The sequence below is a fragment of the Ornithorhynchus anatinus genome, chromosome 17 (assembly GCF_004115215.2).
Source record: "Ornithorhynchus anatinus isolate Pmale09 chromosome 17, mOrnAna1.pri.v4, whole genome shotgun sequence".
NCBI lineage: Eukaryota > Metazoa > Chordata > Mammalia > Monotremata > Ornithorhynchidae > Ornithorhynchus > Ornithorhynchus anatinus.
In genome coordinates this window covers 36,019,489-36,045,837 of record NC_041744.1, presented here as the reverse complement: position 1 = coordinate 36,045,837, position 26,349 = coordinate 36,019,489, and the positions used below count along the sequence as shown (strand labels likewise).

The 26,349-nt window shown below is 46.8% G+C and overlaps 1 protein-coding gene across 14 annotated transcripts in view; it reads right to left on the bottom strand.

Annotated features, from left to right (window-relative positions):
* The window catches only part of BBX (BBX high mobility group box domain containing), a 193,071-nt gene that overhangs the window by 61,377 nt on the left and 105,345 nt on the right, over window positions 1-26,349 (bottom strand). For 11 of the 14 annotated variants that reach the window (XM_039914521.1, XM_029082903.2, XM_029082902.2 and 8 more), the window contains 2 exons: window positions 6,538-6,708; window positions 3,066-3,308 (listed from right to left, as the gene is read on the bottom strand). In XM_039914521.1, the coding sequence (XP_039770455.1) occupies window positions 3,066-3,308; window positions 6,538-6,699 (405 nt within the window). In that variant the 5' untranslated portion in view covers window positions 6,700-6,708. Of the gene's footprint in view, window positions 1-3,065; window positions 3,309-6,537; window positions 6,709-21,822; window positions 21,945-26,349 lie in introns of all 14 variants that reach the window. The other 3 variants (XM_029082912.2, XM_029082911.2, XM_029082905.2) reach the window with 2 other exon arrangements.

The following is a 26,349-nucleotide window of genomic DNA, read 5'->3' as shown; positions in this document are numbered from 1 at the left end:
TAACTTCTCTGTGCCTCAGTTCCCTCATCTGTAAAATGGGGATTAAGACTGTGAGCCCCACGTGGGACAACCTGATTCCCCTATGTCTACCCCAGCGCTTAGAACAGTGCTTGGCACATAGTAAGCGCTTAACAAATACCAACATTATTATTATTATTACTAAGCACTGGGGTAGACGCAAGGTAATCAGGTTGGACACAGTCCCTGTCCCACATGGGGCTCACAGGTAAGTGAAGCACAGAGGAGTGAAGTGACTTGCCCAAAGTCACACAGTGGACAAGCGGCGGAGCAGGGATTAGAACCCAGATCCTTCTCACGTCCAGGCCTGTGCTCTATCCATTAGATAGACTCTCCCAAGTGCTTAGTACAGTGTTCTATACACGGTAAGAGCTCAATAAATACTACTGATAGAGAAAGGAAGCAATTGACAATGTTATTACTCGTCCACACCCCAGCAAACCAAACTCTTGGCAACTTCATCTTCTCCCCGAGCGATTCTGTTTTTCGCCTACGACACCCAACTCCGGGACCAAGTTGTAATTATGCAGGCTCTTATATCAATCAAAAAAACATATTAGGATCACATCCTTTTGACCTTGGGCAAATCACTTCTCTGGGCATCCGTACAACGGGCATTACGACTGTGAGCCCCATGTGGGACGGAGATTGCGTCCAACCTGATTAGTCTGTATCTACCTCAGTGCTTAGAACAGTGCTTGGCACATTGTAAGCACTTAACAAGTACCCTAATAATAACTCCTATTATTATGATCATTCTTTTGTCATTACCAATAGCACCTCTTCGGGCAACGGTTAGCCTTTCCTTCCTAGATCTACTTAGGAATAAAAAAGACAGGAACACGGAATGTCACTCCGCTGGAGAAGCAGCGCGGTCTAGAGGATACAGCCTGGGCCTGAGGGTCAGAAAGACCACGGTTCTAATCCCAGCTCTGCCGCTGGTAGCCTGTGTGACCTCGGGCAAGTCACTTCACTTCTCTGGGCCTCATTCCTCACTTCTGACTCCCAGGCCCATACTTTATCCACTAGGCCTTGCTGCTTCTCTCGGTCTATACATTACAAGAGAAGCAGCGTGGCTCAGCGTCAAGAGCCCGGGCTCGGGAGTCAGAGCTCATGAGTTCTAATCCCGCCTCCGCCCCTTGTCAGCTGCTCGACTGGGGGCAAGTCACTTCACATCTCTGTGCCTCAGTTACCTCATCTGTAAAATGGGGATCGACCGTGAGCCTCCCGCGGGACGACCTGATGACCCTGTATCTCCCCCGGCGCTTAGAACAGTGCTCGGCACATAGTAAGCGCTTAACGAATACCAACACCGTTCTTAAATTGTGAACCCCTTAGGGGCCAAGGAACCTGTCTCTTAATCAATCATATTTACTCAGCGCTTACTATGTGCAGAGCACTGTACTAAGCTCTTGGGAGAGCCCAATTTAACAACGTAACAGACACATTCCCGGCCCACAAAGAGCTTACAGTCTAGAGGGGGAGACGGGCATTAATCTAAATCATTAAAATGACAGATATAGACCTAAATGCTAAGGGGCTGGGAGGAGGGAAAAATCTCCGAAGGGAGCAGGTCAGGGTGACACAGAAGGGAGTGGAAGAAAAGGAAAAGAGGGCTTAGTCAGGGAATTCTGCCCAGGGAATATCTTCCCTGGCTTAGAAGGGTCTGTGCTCTGCACACAGCAGGAGCTCAATAAATAAATACAACTAAGCAAATATAAAAATGAATACAGAAGCACCCCTCATAACAAATACACTCCACCTCGCCCTCTAAGATGGTCTCCCTCCCTCTCAGACTCAGACCCCCAGGTGGGACAGAAACCATGTCTGATCTGATCGTACTGTATAATAATAACAATAATACTGTATAGAACCAGTGTGGACCCAGGAGTCAGAGGATCTGGGTTCTAATCCCAGCTCTGCCACTGTGTGACCCTGAGCGAGTCACGTCACTTCTCAGATCCTCAGTTTCCTCATCTGGAGAATGGGGATTCACTACCTGCTCTCCCTCCTCCCAGTGAAGCAGCGGGGCCTAATGGAAAGAGCACAGGCTTGGGAGGCAGGGGCTCTGGATTCTATCTCTGGCTCTGCCGCATGTCTGGTGTCTGACCTTGGGCACGTCACTTCCACTTCTCTGTTCCTCGCTTAAGAGTAATAATAGTGATTATGTACTGGTTGAGAGCTAACTATGTGTCAAGCACTGTCCTAAGCGCTAAGGTAGAGACAAGCTAATCAGGTTGGACACCGTCCCTATCCCCCATGGGGCTCACGTTTTCAATCCCCATTTTATAGATGAGGTAACTGAGGCACGAGGAAGTTAAGTGACTGGCCCAAGGTGACACGGCAAACACGTGGCGGAACCGGAATTAGAACCCAGGTTCTTCTGACTCCCAGGCCCATGCTCTATCCACTAAGCCATCAATACTTCGACTCGTGCTCGATGAATATTATTGAATGAATAATTCTTCTTCTTCCTCTTATTATTGTTCTTATATCTCCACTCTTCTTCTTCTTCCCATTATTAATGCTATTATACCTCAACCTGTGCTCAATAAATAGGATTGAACGAGTGAATAATACTTCTTCTTCCTCTTTCTGATATTCTTATATCTCAACTCTAATTCTTCTTCTTCCCATTATCGTTATTATTATGTGCTCAATAAATATGATTGAATGAATGAATAATTCTTTTCCCTCTTATTGTTATTCTTATCTCTCTTCTTCTTCCCATAATTGTTATTATTATACCGCAACTTGTGCTCAAATATGAATGAATAATTCTTCTTTCTCTTATTGTTATCCTTATACCTCAACTCTAATTCTTCTTCTTCCCATTATTATTATACCTCAACTCGTGCTCAATAAATGACTGAACGAATGAATAATTCTTCTTCCTCTTATTTTTATGCATCGACCCTAATTCTTCTTCTTATTACTATGGTTATTCTGATACTTCAACTCTAGTTCTCCTTCTCGCTATGGTTATCCTTCCTGCTACTGTTACGAGCCCGATGCTTCTTTCTAGCTCCCGGGGAAGGCAGAGGTACCTCCTTGGCCATGTCTGTGTATTTCTGCTTTTCTTTGGGGTCTAGGACGGCCCACCAGTCAGCCAGGATCTTGGTGGCGCCGCGGTTATCCAGACGGGGGTGCTCCTGGCGCACGAGGGAACGGTGGCGTTTGCAGAATAGGAGGAAGGCGTTCATTGGTCGACGAGCTCGCTGCTCCGAAGACTCGTCATCTTCCGTCTCGTCCACATCCTGCTCTGGACCATCGGGACCGAGGAGTTGGACCTGTGTGTGGTGGGGCGGAGGGGGGAGAGACAGAGAGACGGGGGGGGGGGGTAAAGTGAGTCACGGTCTCTGACATACGTTAGTCAGAGAACCTGGATTCTTATTCTGGCTCCGTCACTCACCCACTGTGTGACCTTGGGTTACTCTTTAATGCCTCAGTTCCCTCAGCGGCAAAATGGGGATTCAATACCTGTGTTCCCTCCTGTCAGTCGCTCAAAGTCGATCATATTTACTGAGCGCTTACTGTGTGCAAAGCACTGTACTAGGCACTTGGGAGAATACAACAGCAAACAGGCACATTCCCCGCCCAGAACGAGCTTAAAGTCCTATTTTAAACATGAGCCCCATGTGGAAACTGATGATCTTGTATCTACCACAGCACTCAGTACAGGGTTTGGCGCATAGTAAGCTCTTAACACCACAGTTATTATCATTAGGTGGATAAAATACCTACTCTCCCTCCCTCTTAGTCTGTGAGGCTAGTGCTGGGACAAGAACTGTGTCTGATTTGATGGGCTTCTTTCAACCCCAGATCTTTGCACAGTGCTCGGCATATTTTAAGTGCTCAACAAATACCATCATTATCATGATAATCTTCGGGTGGGATGCTTTATTTTTTTTTCCCCAGAGTCCTAATTTCAAGGACATCTAAAATTGTAAATTCTCTACTAAAACGAAACCAATCGCAGTTAACCGACAAGCAACCACTCTTTCCTTTTTGACCTAAATCAAAATGGATCGAGAAACAGAATTCTGGTTTCCTTTGCCTTTTACGAGTTTTTTCCACCCAGCCTCACTCGGCATCATTTGGAAACACCAAACCGGTGGAGAGCTGATCGTCTACCAACTCTCCCAAGCGCTTACTGTTATGCTGTACTCTCCCAAGCGCTCTGTCCATGGACAGCACTCAATAAATACCAAGCACTTGGTACAGTGCTCTGCACACAGTAAGCGCTCAGTAAATACCATCGAATGAAATACCACTGATCGATTGAAAGTTTGGCACAAGACATTTCCACATACCCTGTGGGTTTTAACACCCCCCCTCGCCCTGCCCGTGGGAGACTAATTTCATCCGACAGTCCAAGACTCAGTGGCTCAATCTCAAGGGATTCCATTTAACTGTAGTTTAGAATTATCTTGGGAAAAGAAAGGAGGGGCTGATTTCTCTCCTTCCCCCGGCTTCTACTCTTCCTTTCTGCCTTCAAAATTCACAGACGACCTCTGTTCCCGGCCTTGTTTCTCTGGGTGGCTTCTCTGAAAACGCTCTTGCACTTCCCTCTTGAAAATGGAGCAGCAGGGCTGACATGTAATCCAGCTAGGGCGCTCCTTGGGTGCAGAGCACTGTACTAAACTCTTGGGAAAGTACAATACAACAGTGGTGGCACATACTATGTGAGTGAGACAGAGTGTGTTTGTGTGTCAGTATGTGCGTGTGTGCTGACACACTGGGAAAAGAGGAGAGTTGAGTTAAGACTTTACAGCCCACAAAAACCTCTATTTTGCTCTGTCACACTAGGTGCACTTTACATAGCCCTCTTTATCTTGCCTCTCATAAACTACAATCTCTTTATATGAAATTTCAACGACTGAATTACACTCCTAAGAGAGCATTCTCTGAATCCTTAAAGATCTTAGCTTTTAGTTTGCTTTTCACTATAGAGTATGTCTTCCACTTGATCCAAATCCTCTTTCAGACCGATTTTTACTTGCACTTTAGAAAAAAAAGATCTGCACTCTAGCCCCTTTCTTACTATGTAAAACTCAGTTATTATTACTATTGTTGTTGTTATTATGGTATTTGTTAAGTGCTTACTATGTTTCAAGCACTGTTCTAAGCGCTGGGGTAGACGCAAGGTAATCAGGTTGTCCCACGAAGGGCTCACAGTCTTCAACCCCATTTTACAGATGAGGTAACTGAGGCACAGAGAAGTGAAGTGGCTTGCCCAAGGCCGCACAGCAGACAGGTGGCGGAGTCGGGATTGGACCCTACGCCCTCTGCCTCCCAAGGCCGTGCTCTTTCCACTAAGCCCCCTGATTACCTTAAGAAAACTGTAGACACTTGGTGTTAGTTCTTGAACTCTGAGATGAGAAAACTCGCTTTTGTTCCTGGTTAAAGGCCTGGGCTCTTTCTGCTAGGCCAAGGTCTTTCAACGAAATGATGGACACGGTTCTAATGCAATCACTTTCACGTGCAAGGGATTACGTTTCTCCTTCTACCATGCAAAACCGGGTTCGCGCCATTCGAATTCTTTTTTGCGACTTTCTCTCACTGCCCTTGCCTCGGCCATTCTTCCATGGCTCTCTGTTCTCTGACTCTGAAGCCTCCTTTAGACTGTAAGCTCGCTGTGGGGAGGGAATGTATCTGCTTATTGTGGTACTGTACCCTCCCAAGCGCGTAGTACAGTGCTCTGCACACAGTAAGCGGCTCGTTAAATGACTGAATGGCCATAACCGATAATGACAACTGTGCTCTTTCGTGAAGCGTTTGCTATCGTTTGTATTAGGTTGGACACAGTCCCTGTCTCAAATGGGGCTTGCAGTCTAAGTAGGAAGGGATAGGATTTGATCCCCATTTCACAGATGAGGCAACTGAGGCACAGAGCAATGAAGTAGCTTGCCCCAGCTCACACAACAGACAAGCGGCGGAGCTGGGATTAGAACCCAGGTTCTCTGACTCCCAGGCCTGGGCTCTTTCTGCTAGGCCAAGGTCTTTCAACGAAATGATGGACACGGTTCTAATGCAATCACTTTCACGTGCAGAGGGATTACGTTTTCTCAGAAGTCATCTGTGAACATCTACTCTCCTCCTGCTCCTTTTGAACGCAGGCTGCTGTGAGGATTCCGTCCCTACGGGTTTGGAGATTCTGATGAGCAGTTCATAATTTGTGCGTTTTCGCTAAATCCTAACACTGAAAAACAGGAAGAGATATAAAGTGAAGCTGCGTGACCTAGTGCTTACTGCACAGGGCTGGGAGTCAGAGGACCCAGGTTCTAATCCCAGCTCCGCCACTTGTCTCCTGGGTGCCCTTGGGCAAGTCACTTCACTTCTCTGCGCCTCAGTTCCCTCATCTGGAAAATGGGGATGAGGACTGTGAGCCCCACACGGGACAGGGACTGTGTCCAACCCGATTAACGTGCATCTACTCCAGCGCTTAGTACAGTGCCCGCCGCTTAGTAAGCACTTCAATACCATTAAAAAAGTACGAGTGATAATAAACAGATCTACTTTATCGATCTCTTCTTCTTCCTCTTCTTCTTCTTCCTCTTCGGAAAAGTCTGGAAGTTTCTTTGCCAGCAACGGATGCCACTGGAGACACTTTCTCTTTGGTCTTTTCCCAGCTCCTTCGCCTTCTGATGAATGTTCCTTATTTCGGGCGCTGCCTTTCATCACTGTGATCTGCCGGAGAAAGGGAATCAATCCGGGGATGAAACCAGCTCGACTACCTGATCGATCGTCTGTGGTATTTACTGGGCGCTGACTGTGAGCGGAGCACCGTACTAAGCGCTTGCGAGCGTACACTACAACGGAGTTGGTAGACGGGTTCCCTGCCCGCAATGAGCTTAGAGTCTAGAGGGGAAGACGGGCATTCTTGTGAATGAATAAAATGCGGATATGTTACCCAAGTGGTGTGAGGAAGAGGTTGGAGTGAATAACAAGAGCTTAGAGGCGACGGATCCAAATGCCGAGACAACTTCCTTGAGGACAGGGCGTCTGTCTGTGTATTTTACTCTCCCAAGCGCTCAGTACCGTGCTCTGCGCACAGTAAGCGCTCAATAAATACGACCGAATGACTTAGAAGGGAGAGCCAGCGGGGGAAAAGAGGGCTTAATCGGGAAAGGCCTCTTGGAGGAGGTGTGAACTTAACGAAGGCGGGGAGAGTGCTGGTCTGCTGTACGGGGAGGGGAAGGGAGTTTCAGGTCTCAGGGAGGTTGTGGAAAAGGGGAATCACACATAGATCTAGTAACAGCTTTCGAGATTAACCACGGAGGCTAAAGAACGCGGCCACCTTTGCGTCCTCTGAGCTCCACGGAGATCAAATCATGTGGCGTTTCGTGAATTCCCCTTGCTCTAATGTGCCTCCTCTTCCCAGTGAATGAACTGAAGGGCCCGTACTGCTATGCCCCTGTTATGCTGCGTGGCTTATGGATAAAGGCCAGGCCTGGGAGCCAGGGGACCCGGGTGCTAATCTTGACTCCTCCTCTTGCCGGCTTGGGCACTTCTCTGTGCCTCCGTTTCCGCATCGGTAAAATGGGGATTGAATATCTGTTAATAATAATAATGATAATTCTCCCTCCTACTTGCCTGGGAGCCCCATGTGAGCCAGGGACTGTATCCCGTCTGATTAACTTCTAACTACCCAGCGCTTAGAACAGTGCTTGGCACCTAGTAAGTGCTTAACAAATACCATTAAAAAATGACTGCAAAAGACTCTGATTCTCTGATTCTCTCTCAATGTGCTTACGAGCAGAGCCATCTGCATTTTGCTAACGAGAGCACCAGAATGAACTGGCTTGCTAGCCCTTCAGGGCTGAAGATACAATTTAAGTTTTTTTGTTTGTTTCTTTTGTTCGGATGGTATTTGTTAAGTGCTCACTATGAGCCAGGCCTAAAGCAAGTCAAACACAGATTAACCAATCAATGGCAATTACTGAGCCATTACTATGTGCAGAGCACTGTACTAAGTGCTCGGGACGGTCCAATAAAACAGAGTTCATAGACCATCATTGCCTCTTATCACTAAATCACCAGGAGAAATAAATACAGGCAGACAGCCAAATGGCTCAGGGTTCAATCTGTACATAAGGAAGTATGATGAAGATAGGAGTTTGGATAAGGAACATTGTATTTTCCCACCTCCCCACTCACCTCAATCAAGTCGAGGTCCTTCTTTCATTCATTCCCTCATATCTACATTTTATTCATTGTGTGCCGAGCGCTGAACTAAGCGCTTGGGAGAGTGCAAAAGAACAGTAAACAGGCATATTCCCTGCCTACAACGAATTTACAGACTAGAGGGAGAGACAGACATTGATATAAATCAATCGGTCATATCTATCAAGCCTTTTCTGCGGGCAGAGCACTGTATTCAGCGTTTATGGACATGCAATAGAATTAGCAGACACGATCCCTGCCCTCAAGGAACTTAAGATCTAATGGGGAGACAGATTTTACAACTAGATAATCTTGTTGGTGCTTTGGCTTCACTCACTTCCTCCTACCAGTAATTTCCTTTCGTCTCCTCTGCTAGATTTGACTCCCATTTTTCCAAGACTCTTGTAAGCCCATGGATTTGGGATTTCTGTCCAGTCCTGGGGTCGGGTCTCACACCAATCCCAGATCTGGGGCCTCTGCTTCTTCTAAACTGGTTGCTTCAAACCTGTCCCCTATCATCAGCTTCCATTTACCTCTGTCCCCTCTGCTCCGGATTGGCCTTCCCCCCCCCTTTTTCAAAAATGGTATCTATTAAGAGCTTACGATACGCTAGGCACTGTACTAAATGCTGGGGAAGAGACAAGCTAATCAGGTTGATTTTTGTGTCCCCTCACTGCTCTCTAAGCACATGATTTAGGATCCTTTGTTTTTCCGCCCCAAACCGCTCTGCTCCCCGGCGCTTAATTATCCTTTTAAACGATTCGGTCCGTCCGAGCTACACTGGAGGAGCGGAACGACGGCGATCGGCTTCCTGGCACTCCCCGCCGGAGTCGATCTGGACCTCAATTGAGGAGCAACCTCATTAGCCGTGTCATTCAGACGGGGTCTCTCGACAAAGAGCCCTTCAAACGGGTCCCACTCTATTTCAAGAAGGGCCTCACTTCAGTCTCGTTCCGGAGAGCTGCAATAAGACCCCAGAAGTGCCAAAGTCTCCTGGCCGCGTCCATTACGATGCCAAGTTTGCGGGATGCCAAGTTTATGCCACCTGCCTAGCAACTGCTCAGGGTCTGGCCAAGAAGGGCAGCTGGCAAAGCAGTCTTGCCTGCTTTTTTTTTCTTTTTAATGGTATTTGTTCACCAATCAATCCATGATATCTATTGAGGGCTTACTGTAATAACTATAATAACTCTGGTATTTAAGTGCTTATTACCTGCCAGGCAATGTACTAAACGCTGGAGGAGCTACAAGATATTCAGATTGGGCACAGTCCTCGTCTCACACGGGGCTTGCGGTCTTGATCCCCATTTTACAGATGAGGGAACTGAGGTACGGAGAAGTGAGGCGCCTCACACACGTCCACGCGGCGGACAAGTGGCGGACCTGCGGTTAAGAACCTACGAAATTCCGACTTGCAGGTCCGGTTTCTACCCCCTATTTCCACGTCTATGTCCACTCCGTCCATGTAGAGAGCACTCAGTGCTTGGGAGACTCCAATACAACAGAATTAGCAGACACGTTCCCAGCCCATGAACTGACAGTCTGTGTGCCAGACACTGTACTAAGCACTGGGGGAGATCCAAGCTAATCAGGTTGGACGCTGTCCCTGACCCACATGGGGCTCACAGGCTTCCTCCCTATTTTTCAGATGAGGTAAGTGAAGACCTGGGAGACTGCGGTGACTTGACTAAGGTCACGCAGCGGACAGGTGGCGGAGTCAGGATTAGAACCCAGGTCCTTCTGACTCCCAGGCCTGTGCTCTAACCGCTAGGCCTCGCAGCTTCACTGTTTGCTGTTTCTGGAAAACTCCGAAAGATAGCAATCGTGGTCTTTATTAAGCACGTACTATAATCCAAGCGCAGTGGTAGATATAAGCTTATCAGGTCTGACAGAACTCCTGTCCCACATAGGGCCTAGAGTCCAAGGGAGAGAGAGAGGACAGGGATATCACCCCCTATTTCATACAGGAGGAAACTGAGGCACAAAGAAGTGAAGTGATTTGCTTAAATCCAACAATTATTCTCCCCACCTTCAAAGCTTTATTGAAAGCACATCTCTTCCTAGAGGCCTCCCCTAATTAAGCCTTCCTTTCCTCTTCTCCACATCTTTCTGTCACCCTCACTTGCTGTTTATTCATCCCCCTCCAACCCCACAGCACTTATAACAATAATAATAATAATAATGATGATAAATTGTGGTATCAGTTAAGCACTTACTATGTGCCAGACACTCTACTTAGCGCTGGAGTAGATAAAGGAAATCGAGTTGGACACAGTCCCTGTCCCATACAGGGTTCCCAGTCTGAATTCCCATTGTACAGATGAAGTAACTGAGGCACAGAGAAGTGAAGTGACTTGCCCAACGTCACACAGCAGACAAGTGGCGGACCTAGGATTAGAACCCATGACCAGGCTCACGATCTATCCTCTAGGCCATGCTGCTTATGTCCATATCTGTAATTTATTTATATTAATACCTGCAAACTCACTGTGGGCAGGAAATATGTCTCTTTACTGTGATATTGTGCTCTCCCAAGTGCTTGGTACAGTGCTCTGCACACAGTACGTGGTCAATAAATACAATCGACCGAAGGAATTAATAGAGTCACAAAGTGGGAGAGTGCCAAAGCAGGGATTAGAACCCAGGTCTCAGTCGGTCAATCGGATTTATCGAGTGCTTACTGTGTGCGGAGCACCGTCTCCTGACTTACCGCCCCGTGCTCGCTCCCCTAAGCCGCGCAGCTTCTCTAATCTGAACTGGGATGTGAACCAGAGGGTTCCTCACCATGGCGTAGTGGATAGAGCATGGGTCTGTGCGTCAGAAAGTCATGGGTTCTTATCCCAGCTCCACCATTTGTCTGCTGTGTGACCTTGGGCAAGTCACTTCACTGGGCCTCAGTTATCTCATCTGTAAAACGGGAATCGAGACTGTGACCCCCACTTGGGAAAGGGACTGTGTCCAACCTGATTTGCTTGTATCTACCCCAGTGCCTACCCACACAGTAAGCACTTAACAAATACCATTATTTATTTAATTTCAGGAACGCCCAAAGGGGTCAGCCTTTCCACAGGCCACCCACAGTGGCTCGGGAGAAGATCACGCTGGCGAGATTTCGGACGTGGAATGGCAGGAGGGAATGACAGTCTGCCGGTTAGGACGCCTCACACCGTTAACAATGGTCTATTGTCTCCGGGCATTCCCTGGCATCTGCAGGTTCCCTAAGGAAGGATGGCCTAGAATTTTACGAAGGCACCGGAGAGGCATCCTGGGAATCCACTGAACAAGACCCAGTAGTTGATTCAATATTATTATTACGGTGCATGTTACGTGCTTACTCTGTGCCAAGCGCTATTCTAAGCCCCGGAGTAGATACAAGGTAATCGGGTTGGACAAATGAACTGGGATGTGAACCGGAAGGTCCCTCAGCATGGCGTAGTGGATAGGGCACGTCCCACATAGGGACTGCGGTCTTAATCCCCATTTTATTGATGAGGTAACTGAGGCATAGAGAGGTGAAGTGACTTCCCCAAGGTCACACGGCTGAAAAGCGGTGGAGCTGGGATTAGAACCCACGTCCTCTGACTCCCCAGCCCGGACTCTTGCCACTAGGCCACACTGCTTCCCAGAGGAAAGCAGACAACGCACCACCCGTGACAGAGCGGGACAAATGAATCAGACCGACTTCACATCTTGTGAAGATTCAAAAACCCGACGATGTTAAGGATTGTTATTTATTGTAGTTTCAATGGAAATTCGGAACGGGAGGCAGACTAAACCAAAATACCTCGTTCGAGAAAGACATTTTCTGGTGTCAACGGCAAATTCGGTAGCGCGATTCATGCACAGAGGGCCTTTTCATTGGCAGAACTTAACTCCTCAGGTTGAAACTATAACTGTCCCGAGATAGTCAGGAAGCTCCTGCTAAATTCTAATCCACTATTCTCACCTATTTCCCAGCATTTTCAATTCAGTGCTCCCCATACATTATAAAGCAGGCAACGTCTGGATTAACACACAAACCACTTGAAGCCAATAAAATAGGACAGCATGAGTGGTGGAGCAACCTCACTGAAAACCTGCTACTCAAATTCCATGGCCAGAGACAGGAGTTTTGCTGCAGACCTCTGTTCAAAACTCCATTTCTAAAAACAATCAGAAATGCATTAAATCCATCAGCTGTATTTATTGAGGGCTTCATAACAACAATAATTATGGCGTTTGTTATGTGCTTACTGAGTGCCAAGCACTGTGCTAAGGCTTACGGTGCGCAGAGCGCTGGACTAAGCACTTGGGAGAGCACACTACGAGAGAGTTGGTAGGTACGTTCCCTGCCTTATCATTCGCTTAATCGAAGCATGTTCACAAAAGCACGTTTACAGATATCTCCGTATTCCTCAGGCTGAAAAAATATGTGACCACCAGGCTACCTCCTCCAAAACACGTGAAAATGGTGTAACGAGATTCCATGATATACTTTCACAAGCCCGGGCGGGTCCCTTGACATCTCCGGGGCTCAATTTTCTCACCTGTAAAATGGGGATTCGATACCTGCGCACCCTCCCTCGAGACGCTGAGCCTCACCCTTGGCCTTGACTGTGTCCGACCCCTGATCATCTTCTATCTACCCCAGCTCTTTGCCAGGGGGTTGGTACGTAGTAACTGCTTACAAAAATACCCCAGTTATTAAGCCGTGACTGAATCTGCCAAAACTTGCCAACTCATATTTCATCCTCTGAACCAGAAAACATAAACGACTAATGTGCATTATACTTATCCCGTAACCCGGCTACTCAGTACACTGAACGAGGACTGCTCAACATGTGAATCAGCTATCAGTGAGGTCGGTGCGGGGGGTGAGAAGTTTATTCCCAGTCAGGGACCTGTCCTTCAATGTCCGGCAACAATATTTGCCACCAGGCAAGCCCTGAAGATTAGAACAAGGCCCTGCTTCCCCCAAACAATGTTTGACACACAGTAAACACTTAAATACCACACAAAAAAAGGGATTCACTACCTATCGATCAATCGTATTCAATGCGTAGCACTGTGCTAAACCCTTGGGGGAATACAATATAACAGAGTAGGTGGAGGGGTTCCCTGCCCATGATGTGCTTACTGTCTAGAGGGGTAGAGAGACATTAATAGAATAAATAAATTACAGATATGTTCGTAAGTGTTGTGGGGCTGAGGATGGGGGGGGTGAATAAAGAGAGCATATCAGGGTGATGCAGAAAGAAGTGGGAGAAGAAGAAATCGGGGTCAAGTCAGGGAAGGCCTCCTGGAAGAGATGTGCCTTCAATACGGTTTTGAAGATGGGGAGAGTGAGGACGTTCTAGGCCAGAGGCAGAGTGTGGAAGAGAGGTCGGCGGCGAGATAGACAAGATGGAGGGACAGTGACTACACCGGCATTAGAGGAGTGAAGTGGATGGGCTGGGCAGTAGTAGGAGAATAATGAGGTGAGGTTACTGAGTAAAGCCGCAGGTGAGGAGTTTCTGTTTGAGGCAGAGGTGGATGGGCAACCGCTGGAGGTTCCTGAGGAACGGGGAAACGTGGATTAAATGTTTTTGTAGAAAAATGACCCAGGCAGCAGAGTGCAGAATAGACTGGAGAGGAGAACAGTATCATATTGTAGTTTCCCAAGTGCTTAGTACAGTACTCTGCACACAGTAAGTGCTCAGCAAATACCTTGATTGAGTGAAGAATAGGCCCTGGAAAAATTGTAATTAATAGTGAAATCCAAACCCTTGATCTTGAGCATAAATGAGAACCCTCTCCAATATGTTGGGCAAAGAGCCTTAAGGTAACTCTTTGAGTCCCACTGGTCAAAGAGCAGTGTGGACAATTTCTTATCAATCAGTGGTCTTTTTTGAGTGCTTCTTGTGTGCAGAGCACTGTACTACGGGTTTGGGAGAGTATGATACAACCGAGTTGGTGAACAAGATACCTTGTCCTCAAGGAGGACAGAGATCATATACACTGCACACAGTAAGCACTCAATAAATATGACTGACAGACTGACTGACTGACAGGGGAGATGGGATTTTAGTAAGCATTTGATGATGGGGAGAGGGGCAAGAGGAGCTCAGTATAGTGCCCTGCACATGGTAAGTGCTCATAAATACCACTGACTGATGAAGGGGGAGGGATTTTGAGGCCAGAGGGACAAACTGCTCTCTAAGAAACTGGGCTCTAATAAAGCTGTCTAGACTGGCTTCTTCACCTAATATTTTCAATTTAGTCAAATCAAGAGAGTTTCAGGGACTGACCGTAAATCACCTGGGTCCCAATCTCACCTTTTCCTTAAGCGGGCGATGCAGAGAGGAGGATGAATCGGAAAAATGAGGGCTTAGCCAGGGAAGGTCTCTTGGATGAGATGGGATTTAACAGGGCTTTGAAGATGGGGAGGGTGGTGGTCTGTCGGTGGATATGTTGGGAGAGGAAGTTCCAAGCCAGAAGGACAGCCTGTGCTGTTAGAAACTGGGCCACATTCCTGTTGTTTAGACTGGCTTCCTCCATCAGTACTTTCAATTTAGCCAAATCAAGAGAGTTTAAAAGACCAACCGTAAATCACTTGGGTTCTAATACCACCTCTCCCCTCAGGATGTCAAAGCCCTTTGCCAGCAAGAGGCAACATAAATCAGGGAACTGAAATATAAGCCTGATGCAGTCACTAGCTGAAGAGAGGAGGATCGGCCTGGAGTTGGCGAATAATCAATCGATGGTCTTTACTGAGCGCTTACTGTCCGCAGAACATTATACGAAGCACTTGGGAGTATAACAACCCTTTCTCTTGGCTCCTCCTAGGTGAACTTTCAAAAGCACCTCATGGAATTACAAACGCTGCAGGCTCTGCTGTCCTCAGAAAATGCGGCACAAAACTTGAGATGTTTTAGTTTAAATCATGGAAAGATCAAAGGACCCAGAAGTAAATCAAGCGGTGATGAAAGACGTTGGCTCAAATCTATTGATTTTCACCTTTAAATGACATTTCTCCGAATGTACTGTGTTGTCAGTGAGTCGGGTTATCTCACTTTAATTAACATTGGAGTCCATGACAGAAGACTGAATCTCTGCGTGCCGCTATCAGGCAAGTTATAGGGCTACGGGACTTAATGATAATAATGATTATGGTATTTGTTAGCGCTATGTTCCAGGCACTGTATAACTAAGCACTGGGGTAGTTACAAGCAAATCAGGTTGTACATAGACCCTGTCCCACGTGAGGCTCACTGTCTCAATCTCCATTTTACAGAGGAGGGAACTGAGACATACTGAAGAGAAGTGAATTTCCCAAGGTCACACAGCAGACAAGAGGCCCACAGCGAGCTCCATTTCCCCAGGCCCGTAACTCTAGATAAGGTTTGACTGCAGATGGGTTCAACTCATTTGGAGAGAAGCCCTCTGGAAACCATTTCTGGCGATTCGATCTTGCGAAATTCCAGTGCTTTCTCTGAATGCCAAAATATCACCCAAATTCAGTAGTCAAGGCCCCTTTCAAGGCACACCCAGGACATTTGGAGGAAAAAAATGAAAGATAGTAAACAGCCAGCTTAGCCAACGAGCGTGTCTTCTTTGAAGACAGATAGCTGAAAGCTACAGTGTATTTATTTATTTTCGGGGGGGGGGGGGCCGGGGGAGAGAACTGAAGCCAAGCTACTTGTCTTGAACACATTCCAAGTACAAAATCTGCCTTTGATCTCTGAGATGTATTCTGCTCCCTGTTCAGGGTTGACACAGATGCGTTTATGGCTCCTTCGAAATAATTCAAGCTGCCCCCATATTTCAACCCCAAGGAAGAGGGACAACTGAAAAAAAAAACCACCTAAAAATCTGTATTTCCTAGGCCCGAAGGGTTCATGGAACTCTGCAGGAATAATATTTGCCAGAGAGCCGGAGGCCCTGAGAGAGAGAGAGTGAGATAGCGAGAAAAAGAGAGAGAGAGAGAGAGAGAGAGAGAGAGAGAGAATGTGTGTGTGTGTGTGTATGTTTTCTGGTTTGGACGCGGCTCGGCGCCTACTTTGGAAGCAGGACATTTGATCCAAGAGGTTTCCTGACCTCAGGGGAAGTAAGGTCATCGACGGTATATCACCACAGCAGTCATTTCCCTACATCCTCTCTGGTCCACAGCTGGCAACGGGGCCCTTTCCCGATCAATCGATCAATCAGTGGTGTTTACTGAGCGCTCACTCTGCGCAGGGCACAGTAGTACGCACTTGGGAGAATAAGATAGAACAATACAACAGACATATTCAGCCTCTAACTACATGACACTTAATTAAGTAATGGCATTTGTTCAGTACCCACTATGTGCCAAGCAGTGTTCTGAGGTGGTGGGAGAGATACAAGATGATCACGTCGGACACAGTCCCTGTCCTATAGGGAGTCGTGCAGTATAAGGGGGAGGGAGTGAATCCCCATTTCCCAGTTGAGGAAAGGGAGGCACGGGGAAGTGAAGTGACCCGCCCAAGGCCACACAACTGGCAAGTGGCAGAGTTGAGATTATTCATTCATTCATTTAATCGTATTTATTGAGTGCTTACTACATGCAGAGCACTGTACTAAGCGCTTGGAATGTACAATTCGGCAACAGATAGAAACAATCCCTGTAAGCCCGTCGATGGGCAGGGACTGTCTCTATCTGTTGCCGATTTGAACATTCCAAGCACTTAGTACAGTGCTCTGCACGGAGAAAGCGCTCAATAAATACTACATAATGAATGCATGAAGCCCTGCCCAACAACGGGCTCACGGTCTAAACGGGGGAGACAGAGAACAAAACAGAACAGAACAAAATAAAACAAGAACTCAGGTCCTGGGATTCCCAGGCCCGCGCACTTTCCACTAAGCTACACTGTTTCTCCCCGGGAAATGCCCCCATTTGTGATAAAATAAGGTTTTCAAAACTCCTCTCCTAGCTTCGGGATTCTCTGGAAGAAATTCAAATTTTGCACCATTCCAGTTTTTAAATTTACTATTAAATTTACATCGGATCTCTCACCTTCTTCATAGGTAGAGCCTAGATGGGCCACTGACTGTGTCTAACTGCCTCCTGTGAATTTTTCCCTAGCCCATGGCAGAGTGCTCTGCATACAGTAAGCGCTTAAAAAATACCATTTTTCCTACCCCCCGAGAAATCAGTGGACTTACAAAGCACGAAAGCTCCCAAAGCAGATTTTTTAAAATTCAAGATTTCACTAAGATTTTAGCTGAGAAACAGTGGGGCCCAGTGGATTGAGCACAGGCCTGGAAATCCAAAGGATCTGGGTTCTAGTCCCAGTTCCTCCACTTGCCTACTGTGTGACCTGGGACAGGTTCTTTCACTTCTCTCTGCCTCAGTTCCCTCATCTGTAAAATCGGAGTTAACACTGTGAGCCCCATATGGGATATGGACTGTGTCCAACCTGATTAGCTTGTATCTACCTCTGGCACTTGGTACAGTGATTGGAACACAGCAAATGCTCAACGAGTAACATTAAAAAAACACCCCACAAATAAACGGGTCTGAAACTCTCTCTCCCCAAACTAGAAAATTTGCCAGAGACCTTGACTGGATGTGGACAGTGAAAGACTTCGGGGATGTGCTTGGAACAGAAACCGATTTGGGACATTTTGAAAGTAAAGGAAGTTCCCACTTTAATGAGCTTTGGAACGATGCTTTGCCATTTTGTTTTTAAAGAAACAGGACATGAGTTTACGGGGCCTCATTTAGAAAATGGTGGGAAAGTGGCGAGGGAATGACAATGATATTCCTTAAGCGCTTACTATCTGCCAGGCACCGTATTAAGTGCTGAAGGAAGAGATGAGGACCTATATTTGAGGGCCATAATGACTGAAATCTTGAATCCACACAGGGATGAGGAAGTAATCTCACCACCGGAAGAAGAATCATTTACTCCGTTTGATTCACTCTGAAATATACTACCATCTCGTTCTGATCCTTCCCCTCTGACTCCATTAGTAAGCTCCACGTGCGCAGAGATCAGGTTCACGTTCACTCTATTGGACTCTCCAAAGGGCTCAGTACAGGGCTCTGCATACAGTACACGCTCAGTAAATGCCACTGATCGATTAACAGGGAATTCCCTTTAATTGAAAAGGAGAGAGACCTGAACTTTTTTTAAAAAATGGCATTTGTTATTCACTAACTGTGTGTCAGGGACTGTATTTTAAGGGCTAATCTAATCGGGTTGGACACAGTCCCTGTCCCACATGAGGCTCACAATCTCAATCCCCATTTTACAGATGAGGTAACTGAGGCAGAGAGAAGTGAAGTGGCTTGCCCAAAGTCACACAGCTGATAAGTGGCGGCGCCAGGATTAGAATCCATGACCTCTGACTCCCAAGCCCGGGCTCTTTCCACTAAACCACGCAGCTTCTCAAGTTGTGACTTGCCCAAGGTCACACAGCACTTAAGTGTCGGAGCCGGGATTAAAACCCATGACCTTCTGAGTCCCAGGCTCATGCTCACACAAACACACACACATACCATGAACATCAGGGGGCTTTAGAATGTATGATCACCTAATAGTTTTAACAATGAAAAGTCACCCAATAGGCTACCTTTGGGAGTTAGAGGTGACGATTAAACAACCGGGCACAAGACAAGGTTCATTCATTCATTCACTCACAATTATTGAGTGCTTATTGTGCGCCGAGCACCGTATTAAGCACTTGGAATGTAAAACACAGCAATAAAGAGAGACAATCCCTGCCCACAGCGGGCTTACAGTCTAAACTTTCCTTCCGACACCATCCTTCACCAGCCCAAACTTGTCACCCTCGACCTGGTACTGTGGATCCTCTCCCCTCGCCTGAGGGACAGCCCAGTGTTTGAAGAATAATAGCCCCAAACCATCTCCCTTAGAAGAACCCTTAATAAAAAAGGATTTGCCATCCTACTCTTTGCTGTTTTAGCAGATCCCTCACATTCCCAGTAGGAATTAGATTAGGTGACTTTTTTTTCTCTGAATCCTGGGATTGTGCAATGAATTGTTCTAATTGCGCAAACAGAGGAGTTGTACAGTCAACAGAATGTCCGGGTTTCCACATACACTGGCTGGAGTTTCCTTGGGGGTCACTATATTTGATCGTGGCCATTATCGGCAATAACCGGGCCATTTACGTTGACCTACACACAGGCCGCTGGCTGCGGGGGTCAGCACTTCAAACCTGTTATTTCCCACTTTGTCACTACTTCTTTGCGGGCCCTTTGCCCATAAACGTCACTCTTTTTCTAAATGGTATTTATTTAGCGCTTACTCTGTGCCAGGCACTGTACTAAGCACTGATCTGTGGAGCTGAGGTACCGAAGTGCTTAAGGGGTACACAACCAAGAATTACCCCTTTCTTCCAAGCTTCCACGGAGCTGGAAAAAATAGATCCAGATATCCTGTCAAATAGTGCCCGTCTCCCATCCTCACTGGGAGGGCACTGAGGTCCTGAGGTGGCTTTTCTAATGCCAACCTATTCACTGTGCCTCGATCCTGTCTTCCTCGCCCACGTCCTGCCTCTGGCCTGGAATGCCCTCCCAACAGTCGATCATTCTCCCCACCTTTAAACGTTATTGAAGATTCATCTCCTCCAAGAGGCCTTCCCTGACTAAGCCCTCATTTCCTCTTCTCCCACTTCCTTCTGCACTGTCCTGATTTGTTCCCTTTATTCACCCCACCCTCAGTTCTATAGCACATAAGTGCATGTCTAATTTATTTACATTAATGTCTGCCTCCCCCCGCCGTCTCTCCCCAGACTCACTGTGGACAGTGAATGTGTCTACTGACATTGAAATAAATAAATTAGAGATATGTACATAAGTACTATGGGGATGAGGGTGGGGTGAATAAAGGGTGCAGATCCAAGTGCAAGAACAGAGAAGCAGTGGAAATAGTGCGAGCTTGGGAGTCCGAGGATTTGGGTTCTAATCCCACCTCCACCATCTGTCTGCTGTGTGACCTTGGGCAAGTCTCTGGGCCTCAGTTACCTCATCTGTAAAATGGGGATTTAAAAGTGAGTCCCATGTGAGACAAGCTGATTACCCTGTATCTACCCCAGCGCTTAGAATAGTGCTTGGCACACAGTAAGCGCTTAACAGATATCATCATCATTATTATTATTATTATTATTACTATAACACAGAAGGGAAAGGGAAGAGAGGAAATGAGGGCTTAGTCAGGGAAGGACTCCTGAAGGAGATGTGTCTTTAATAAGGCTTTGAAGGTGGAGAGAGCAATTGTCTGTTGGAACAGGAAGTGATATTTCTTCGATGACACAAACTGTGCCTTTAGCTAAAGCGTGGGCTTGGGAGTCCGAAGGGTGGGGTTCTAATTCTGGCTCCGCCACTTTTCTGCTGTGTGACCTTGGGCAGGTCACTTCACTTCTCTGGGCCTCAGTTACCTCATCTTTAAAATGGAGACTAAGATTATGAGCCCCATGTGAGACATGGACTGTATCCAACCTGATTAACTTGTACAGAATAGTGCCTGGTACATAGGAAGTGCTTTACAAATACCAATTTTAAAAAAAAGGAGGATTTACTGGATTTAAACTCAGGTCCTACTGCCACCTTGAACTTAACCGGTCTAAAACAGAACTTCTTATCTTCCCACCTTAACACTGCCCTCCCCCAGACTTTCCCATCACTGTGGACAGCACGATCATCCTTCCTTTCTCACAAGCCTCTAGCTTTGGCGTTATCTACGACTCCTCTCTCTCTCATTCAACCCACACATTCAATTTATCGCTAACTCCCGTGAGTTCAACCTCCACAACACACTAAAATCCATCCTTTCGTCTCTATCCAAACTGCTTCCATGTTAATCTAGGCACTTATACTATGCTGCCTCGACTATCAGTCTCCTTGCTGACCTCCCCGCCTCCTCTCTCTTCCCAATCCAGTTGATTCTTCACTCTGCTGACTGGATCATTTTTCTACAAAAACGTTCAGTCCACATTTCCCCACTCCTCAAGAACCTCCATTAGTTGCCCGTCCACCTCCACATCAAATAAAAACTCCTCACCATTAGCTTTAAAGCAGTTCATCACCTTGCCCCCTCCTACCTCACCTCACTCCTCTCCTACTACATCCCAGCCCACATACTTTGCTCCTTTAATGCAACCTTCTCACTAGATCTCAACTATCTTCACACCGACCTCTCATCCACATCATGCCGCCGGCCTGGAACGCCCTCCCTCTTCACAGCTGACAGACAATTCCTCTTCCCATCTTCAAAGCCTTTTTAAAGGCACATCTCCTCCAAGAGGCCTTCCCTGACTAAGCCCTCGATTCCTCTTTTCCCACTGCCATCACTCTGACTTGCTCCCTTTATTCACCCCCTGACCAAGTCCCAGAGCACTTACATCCATATCTGAAATATATTTATTTCAAGTCTGTCTCCCCCTCTAGACTATAAGCGGTGGGCAGGGGATGACGATGATGATGGTATTTGTTGAACGCTTACTATGTGCCAAGCACTATTCTAAGCGCTGGTCTGTTATATTGTTGGGTTGTACTCTTCCAAAGGCTCAGTACAGTGCTCTGCACACAGGAAGCACTTAATAAATACCATTGATGATGATGACGATCATGCTGCTTTAATACTAAGAACCGCTTGTAATGACTTCCAGTCTCAAGGAAACGATACATACCCACTTGGACGAATGAAAGAAGGAATCCTATACTGCCGCTTTTAAATAGGCTGAAAATATTCCTGTAAAACACCTCTGTTTCTGGGCTTGGTATTTATTGGAACACAAGCCTTCAAATTAACCTAAAAATAAACCACCACAATAACAATCTTTAGACAATGCAATAAACAGTTATATTCCACATTTAGCCTAGTGCTCTTAGACATTAAATACCAGGGGGGCATGAACTCTATAAATACTGTAGTTTGTCTACTTTTTAAAAACACCAGCACATCTTGAAAATGACTGCCTCTCCAATTACCCACCAGGAAGCTACCTTGAGCCGCCTTGGTCCATTAATAAATTCTTGCCAACAATTACGAATATCAGTAGTACGGTATGCTGAACAGGATGGTTAAAAAACTCAGTGCAATTTTAAAATACGATACAAATTTCATATATTGTTGTTTCTAGTAAAATTCTCATTTCCCGATTTGCTTGTATCCGCCTCAGTGCTCAGTACAGTGCCTGGCAAATAGTAAGCGCTTAAGAAATACCACAATTATTATTATTATTATTAGCACCTTCTACAAGAAGGAGGCAGTATATCTTCTCCAAGAGGCCTTCCCCGATTACGCCCTCATTTCCTTTCCTCCCACTCCCTTCTGTGTCCCCCTCGCTTTTGGATTTACCCCTTTCTTCCACCCCCGCCTCAGCCTGACCACACTCATGTCTATATCACTGATCTATTTATCTACATTACGACATGTCTGTCGTCCCCTCTAGACTGTAAGCTCCTAGTGGGCAGGGAACATGTCTACCAACTCTGTTATACTGTACTCTCCTAAGCGCCGAACAGTGCTTTGCACACAGTAAGTGCTCAATAAAGATACTGATTGATTCTTTTATCTGGCCTCAATAAAAGTTATATCCTTCTAATATCTGGTAACTGGATTTCAAAATACACATTTTTGATTTTTAAAATCTGCAAGGAATAAAAAGCAAGAACCACTGCTTGCCATTGATTTGCAAGCTGCGGGTGAGCCCGGAAGGGCAGTTTGTATGATTTTATTATCTACTGCCAGGCCCCTACATAGTATATCATGATAACGATGAGCTATAACCCTCTTCTATTGTTCATTTGAAATGTTCGGCTGATGGGCTGTGTGTGCTTTGCTCGCGGACCGCCAATATTCACATGAAAAATGTTCAGCCTCAGGATGCTAACTCTGGTGCACTGCATTCTTCCAAGCACTCGGGAGGGTGCTCTGAACGTGGGAAGCGCTCAATACATACTACCGAAGGATGGTAGATCTGAGTCGGTCTCCTTCATCAGTCACACACCTCACTAGATTTAAAACTACAACACGCAAGGTCTCAAGCACAATTTCGATGTGCCACCTAGTGGATATTTTAATGGGACGCCTCAATAATTCACTTTCACATTCTTTCGCGGGAAACAAAGTTCGGTAGTTTAAGGTCAGACCGCATTTAAGCCACAGAGCCATTTGGCTAAGTAAAGGGCTCCGACAGCTAAGCTTCAAGACAACGGGCAAGCGGTAGGGCCAGAATCAGCAGGACGTAACCTAAGAGGCAGCGTGGCCTAGTAGAAAGAGCCCGAGTCAGAGAACCTGGGTTCGACACTTGGCTCCGCCGCTCGGCTGATGTGTGACCTTGGGCAAATCACCGAACTGCTCGGTGCCTCAGTTTCCTCATACGTAAAGTGGGGATTAGATCTTACTCCTATTTAATCCTACTAGCACCTACTATTTTTTCTCTGAGCCTCCATCTCGCCGCCGACCCCAGGCCACACCCTACCTTTGGCCTGCAACGTCCTCCCTTCTCAAATCCAACAATGACTCCCCTCTTTCAGAGTCTTATGGAGGGCGCAATCTCCCCGAAGAGGCCTTTCCAGACTAAACTCCCCCTTTCCTCTTCTCCCACTCCCTTCTGCATCACCCTGACTTGCTCCCTTTGTTCTTCCTCACTCCCAGCCCCACAGCAATTACTTACCCATCTGAATTTAATTAATTCGACTGATGTCTGCCTCCCCCCTCTCTAGACTGTAAGCTTGCCGTGGGCAGGGAACGTGTCTGTTTATTGCTATATATTGTTCTCCCAAGCACTTAATACAGTGTTCTGCACACAGTAAGCGCTCAATAAATACGACTGAGTGATTGAATAAATACTCCCTTCTTAAATTGTGAGGCCACGTAGGACAGGGACTGTGTTCAGCCTGACTATCTCTACCCCAGGGCTTAATACTGGGATTGGCAGACAGGAGGTACTTAATAGATCCCATAATACATTAAATACCATGGTCCTCTCTCTCCCAGATCTGTGCTCTTTCCACTAGGTCACACTGCTTCCCTTACTGACCCCATTCCCGCCCCCCACATCCATCGCTGAGATCCCAAATCTCCCTCCCTCTCCCCATCAGTTACTGAGCCCAACTCCAGAACCGTACGCTCGGTCTTAGCAATCGCCACCCCCTGACTGTGCCGATCGATTTGAGGTCCTCAAATTAGACGGAAGCCACCGTCACGGAGAATAAGGAATCGGCCAATTATCTGCACAGTGCCCGGTCGCTAACAAAGCTCTTTGCCCAGGTTTGGAGAGAGCTCCAACTGAAACAACATGCTCGGATTAATCAACCCGGAAGATGATAATAATGGAAGATTAATATCATTAACAACATTATGGCTGAACACTAATTATCGCCACTGACGCCCTTCGCACCGTGAAACCCGATGCGCTGAGTCCCGATAAACTCTCGCCTATGAGGAGGCAAATAGCGCTATTGACAGCCGATTGCAAGAGTAATTCCCAACCCACAGGAATCTTAGTGAAATGCAGGTGGCCCATTAAGACCCAGTTCATTAAAGCCATCACTGGTTTGCAGGGTAACTTAATGGAAAGAACTTGGGTGTCGGGGTCAGAGGGCCTGGGTTCGAATCCAAGCTATGCCACCTGCCTGCTGTGTGGCCCTGGGGAAGCCACTTCAACTTTTCTGGACCTCAGTCTCCCCCTCTGTAAAATGGGGATTCAAACCCTGGTCTCCCTCCTTCTTAGACCGAGTCCAATGGGGAACAGGAACGGGTCCAACCTGGTTATCGTGAATCTACCTCAGCGCTGGGTACACAGTAAATGCTTAACAAATATCACTCTCATGAGCATGATCGTCATCACTGATTTTCACTGTTCTGGACCTCAGTTTCCCCCTCTGTAAAATGGGGATTCAAAACCTGTTCTCCCTCCTTCTTAGACTGTGAGTCCAATGGGGAACGGGAACGGGTCCAACCTGATTATCGTGAATCTACCCCAGCGCTTGGTACACAGTAAAATACTTAATATCACTCTCATTAGCATGATCGTCAATACTCATTTTCCCAACACTGCAGACAGCACCATCACACGCCCGTTTAGCCTTGGTATTATACAGCATGGGGCTGGGGGTCAGAAGGACCTGGGTCTTAGTCACAGCTCCGCTCCTTGCCCACTGTCGGGTAAGTCGCTTCGTTTCTCTGGGCCTCGGTTACCTCATCTGTAAAATGGGGATTAGGAGCATGACCCCCCATGTGGTACAGAGACTGTGTCCGACCTAATTAAACTTGCACCTAACCCAGTGCTTAGAATGGTGTTCGACCCACAGTAAGCACCTAAATACCATAAAATAAATTAAATGACTGAAAAAAATGACTGTACTCTCCCATGTGCTAGGTACGGTGCTTTGCCCACGCTAAGCGCTCAATAAATACGACTGAATGATGAAGAGTTCACAGATTTAGCCACAACCCTCCTCAATCTGAGATTTTTCCCATCCACACCTTGGTATCATAACAGATTCCATACACTAAGCACCTGCTGAGACCATCGGTACTCCCGTACTGAGAGCTCTGCACATAGTAAGCGCTCAATAAATGCCACTGATTAATTGATAGATGATCTCACAGTTGTTTCTATTTCGTTCTTCCAAAAAAGCAAGCCTCCAGGAATGCTGGGGGCTGTTCCTGACTCGTAATAGGCCCTAATAACCCCTCCGATATTGCCCCAGGAATTACACAGAACACATCTTCTCAGAGGGAACCTCCAATGATAAGAATGATTTTTTAAATGGTATTTGTTAAACACTTACAACATGCCAGGCACTGTACTAAGTGCTGGGGTGCAGGCAAGATGAGCAGGTTGGACCCTGTCCATGTTGCACATGGGGCTCACAATCCCCATTTTACAGATGAGGGAACTGAGGCCCGGAGAAGTGAAGTGATCTGCCCAATTTGACAAAGGAGTCAAGTGGCGGAGCCCAGATTTGCCCAAGGTCACCACGGTAAGCAATTTGGCAGATTCGGGATTCGAATCCCCCAGGTCCGTGCTCTTGCCATTAAGCCACGGTGCCTTCTCCCGCTTCCTGGGGATTGACGAGAGCTTCGGTAGATAGGGTCATCTTCGACCCGCTTGACCCTGGATCGATTTAACTGTCTCCCCGCCCTTCCGGCGGAGGTAGGACTCTCTATGGGCTTCGAGGCTACAAGTTCTAGCAGCTCCTGC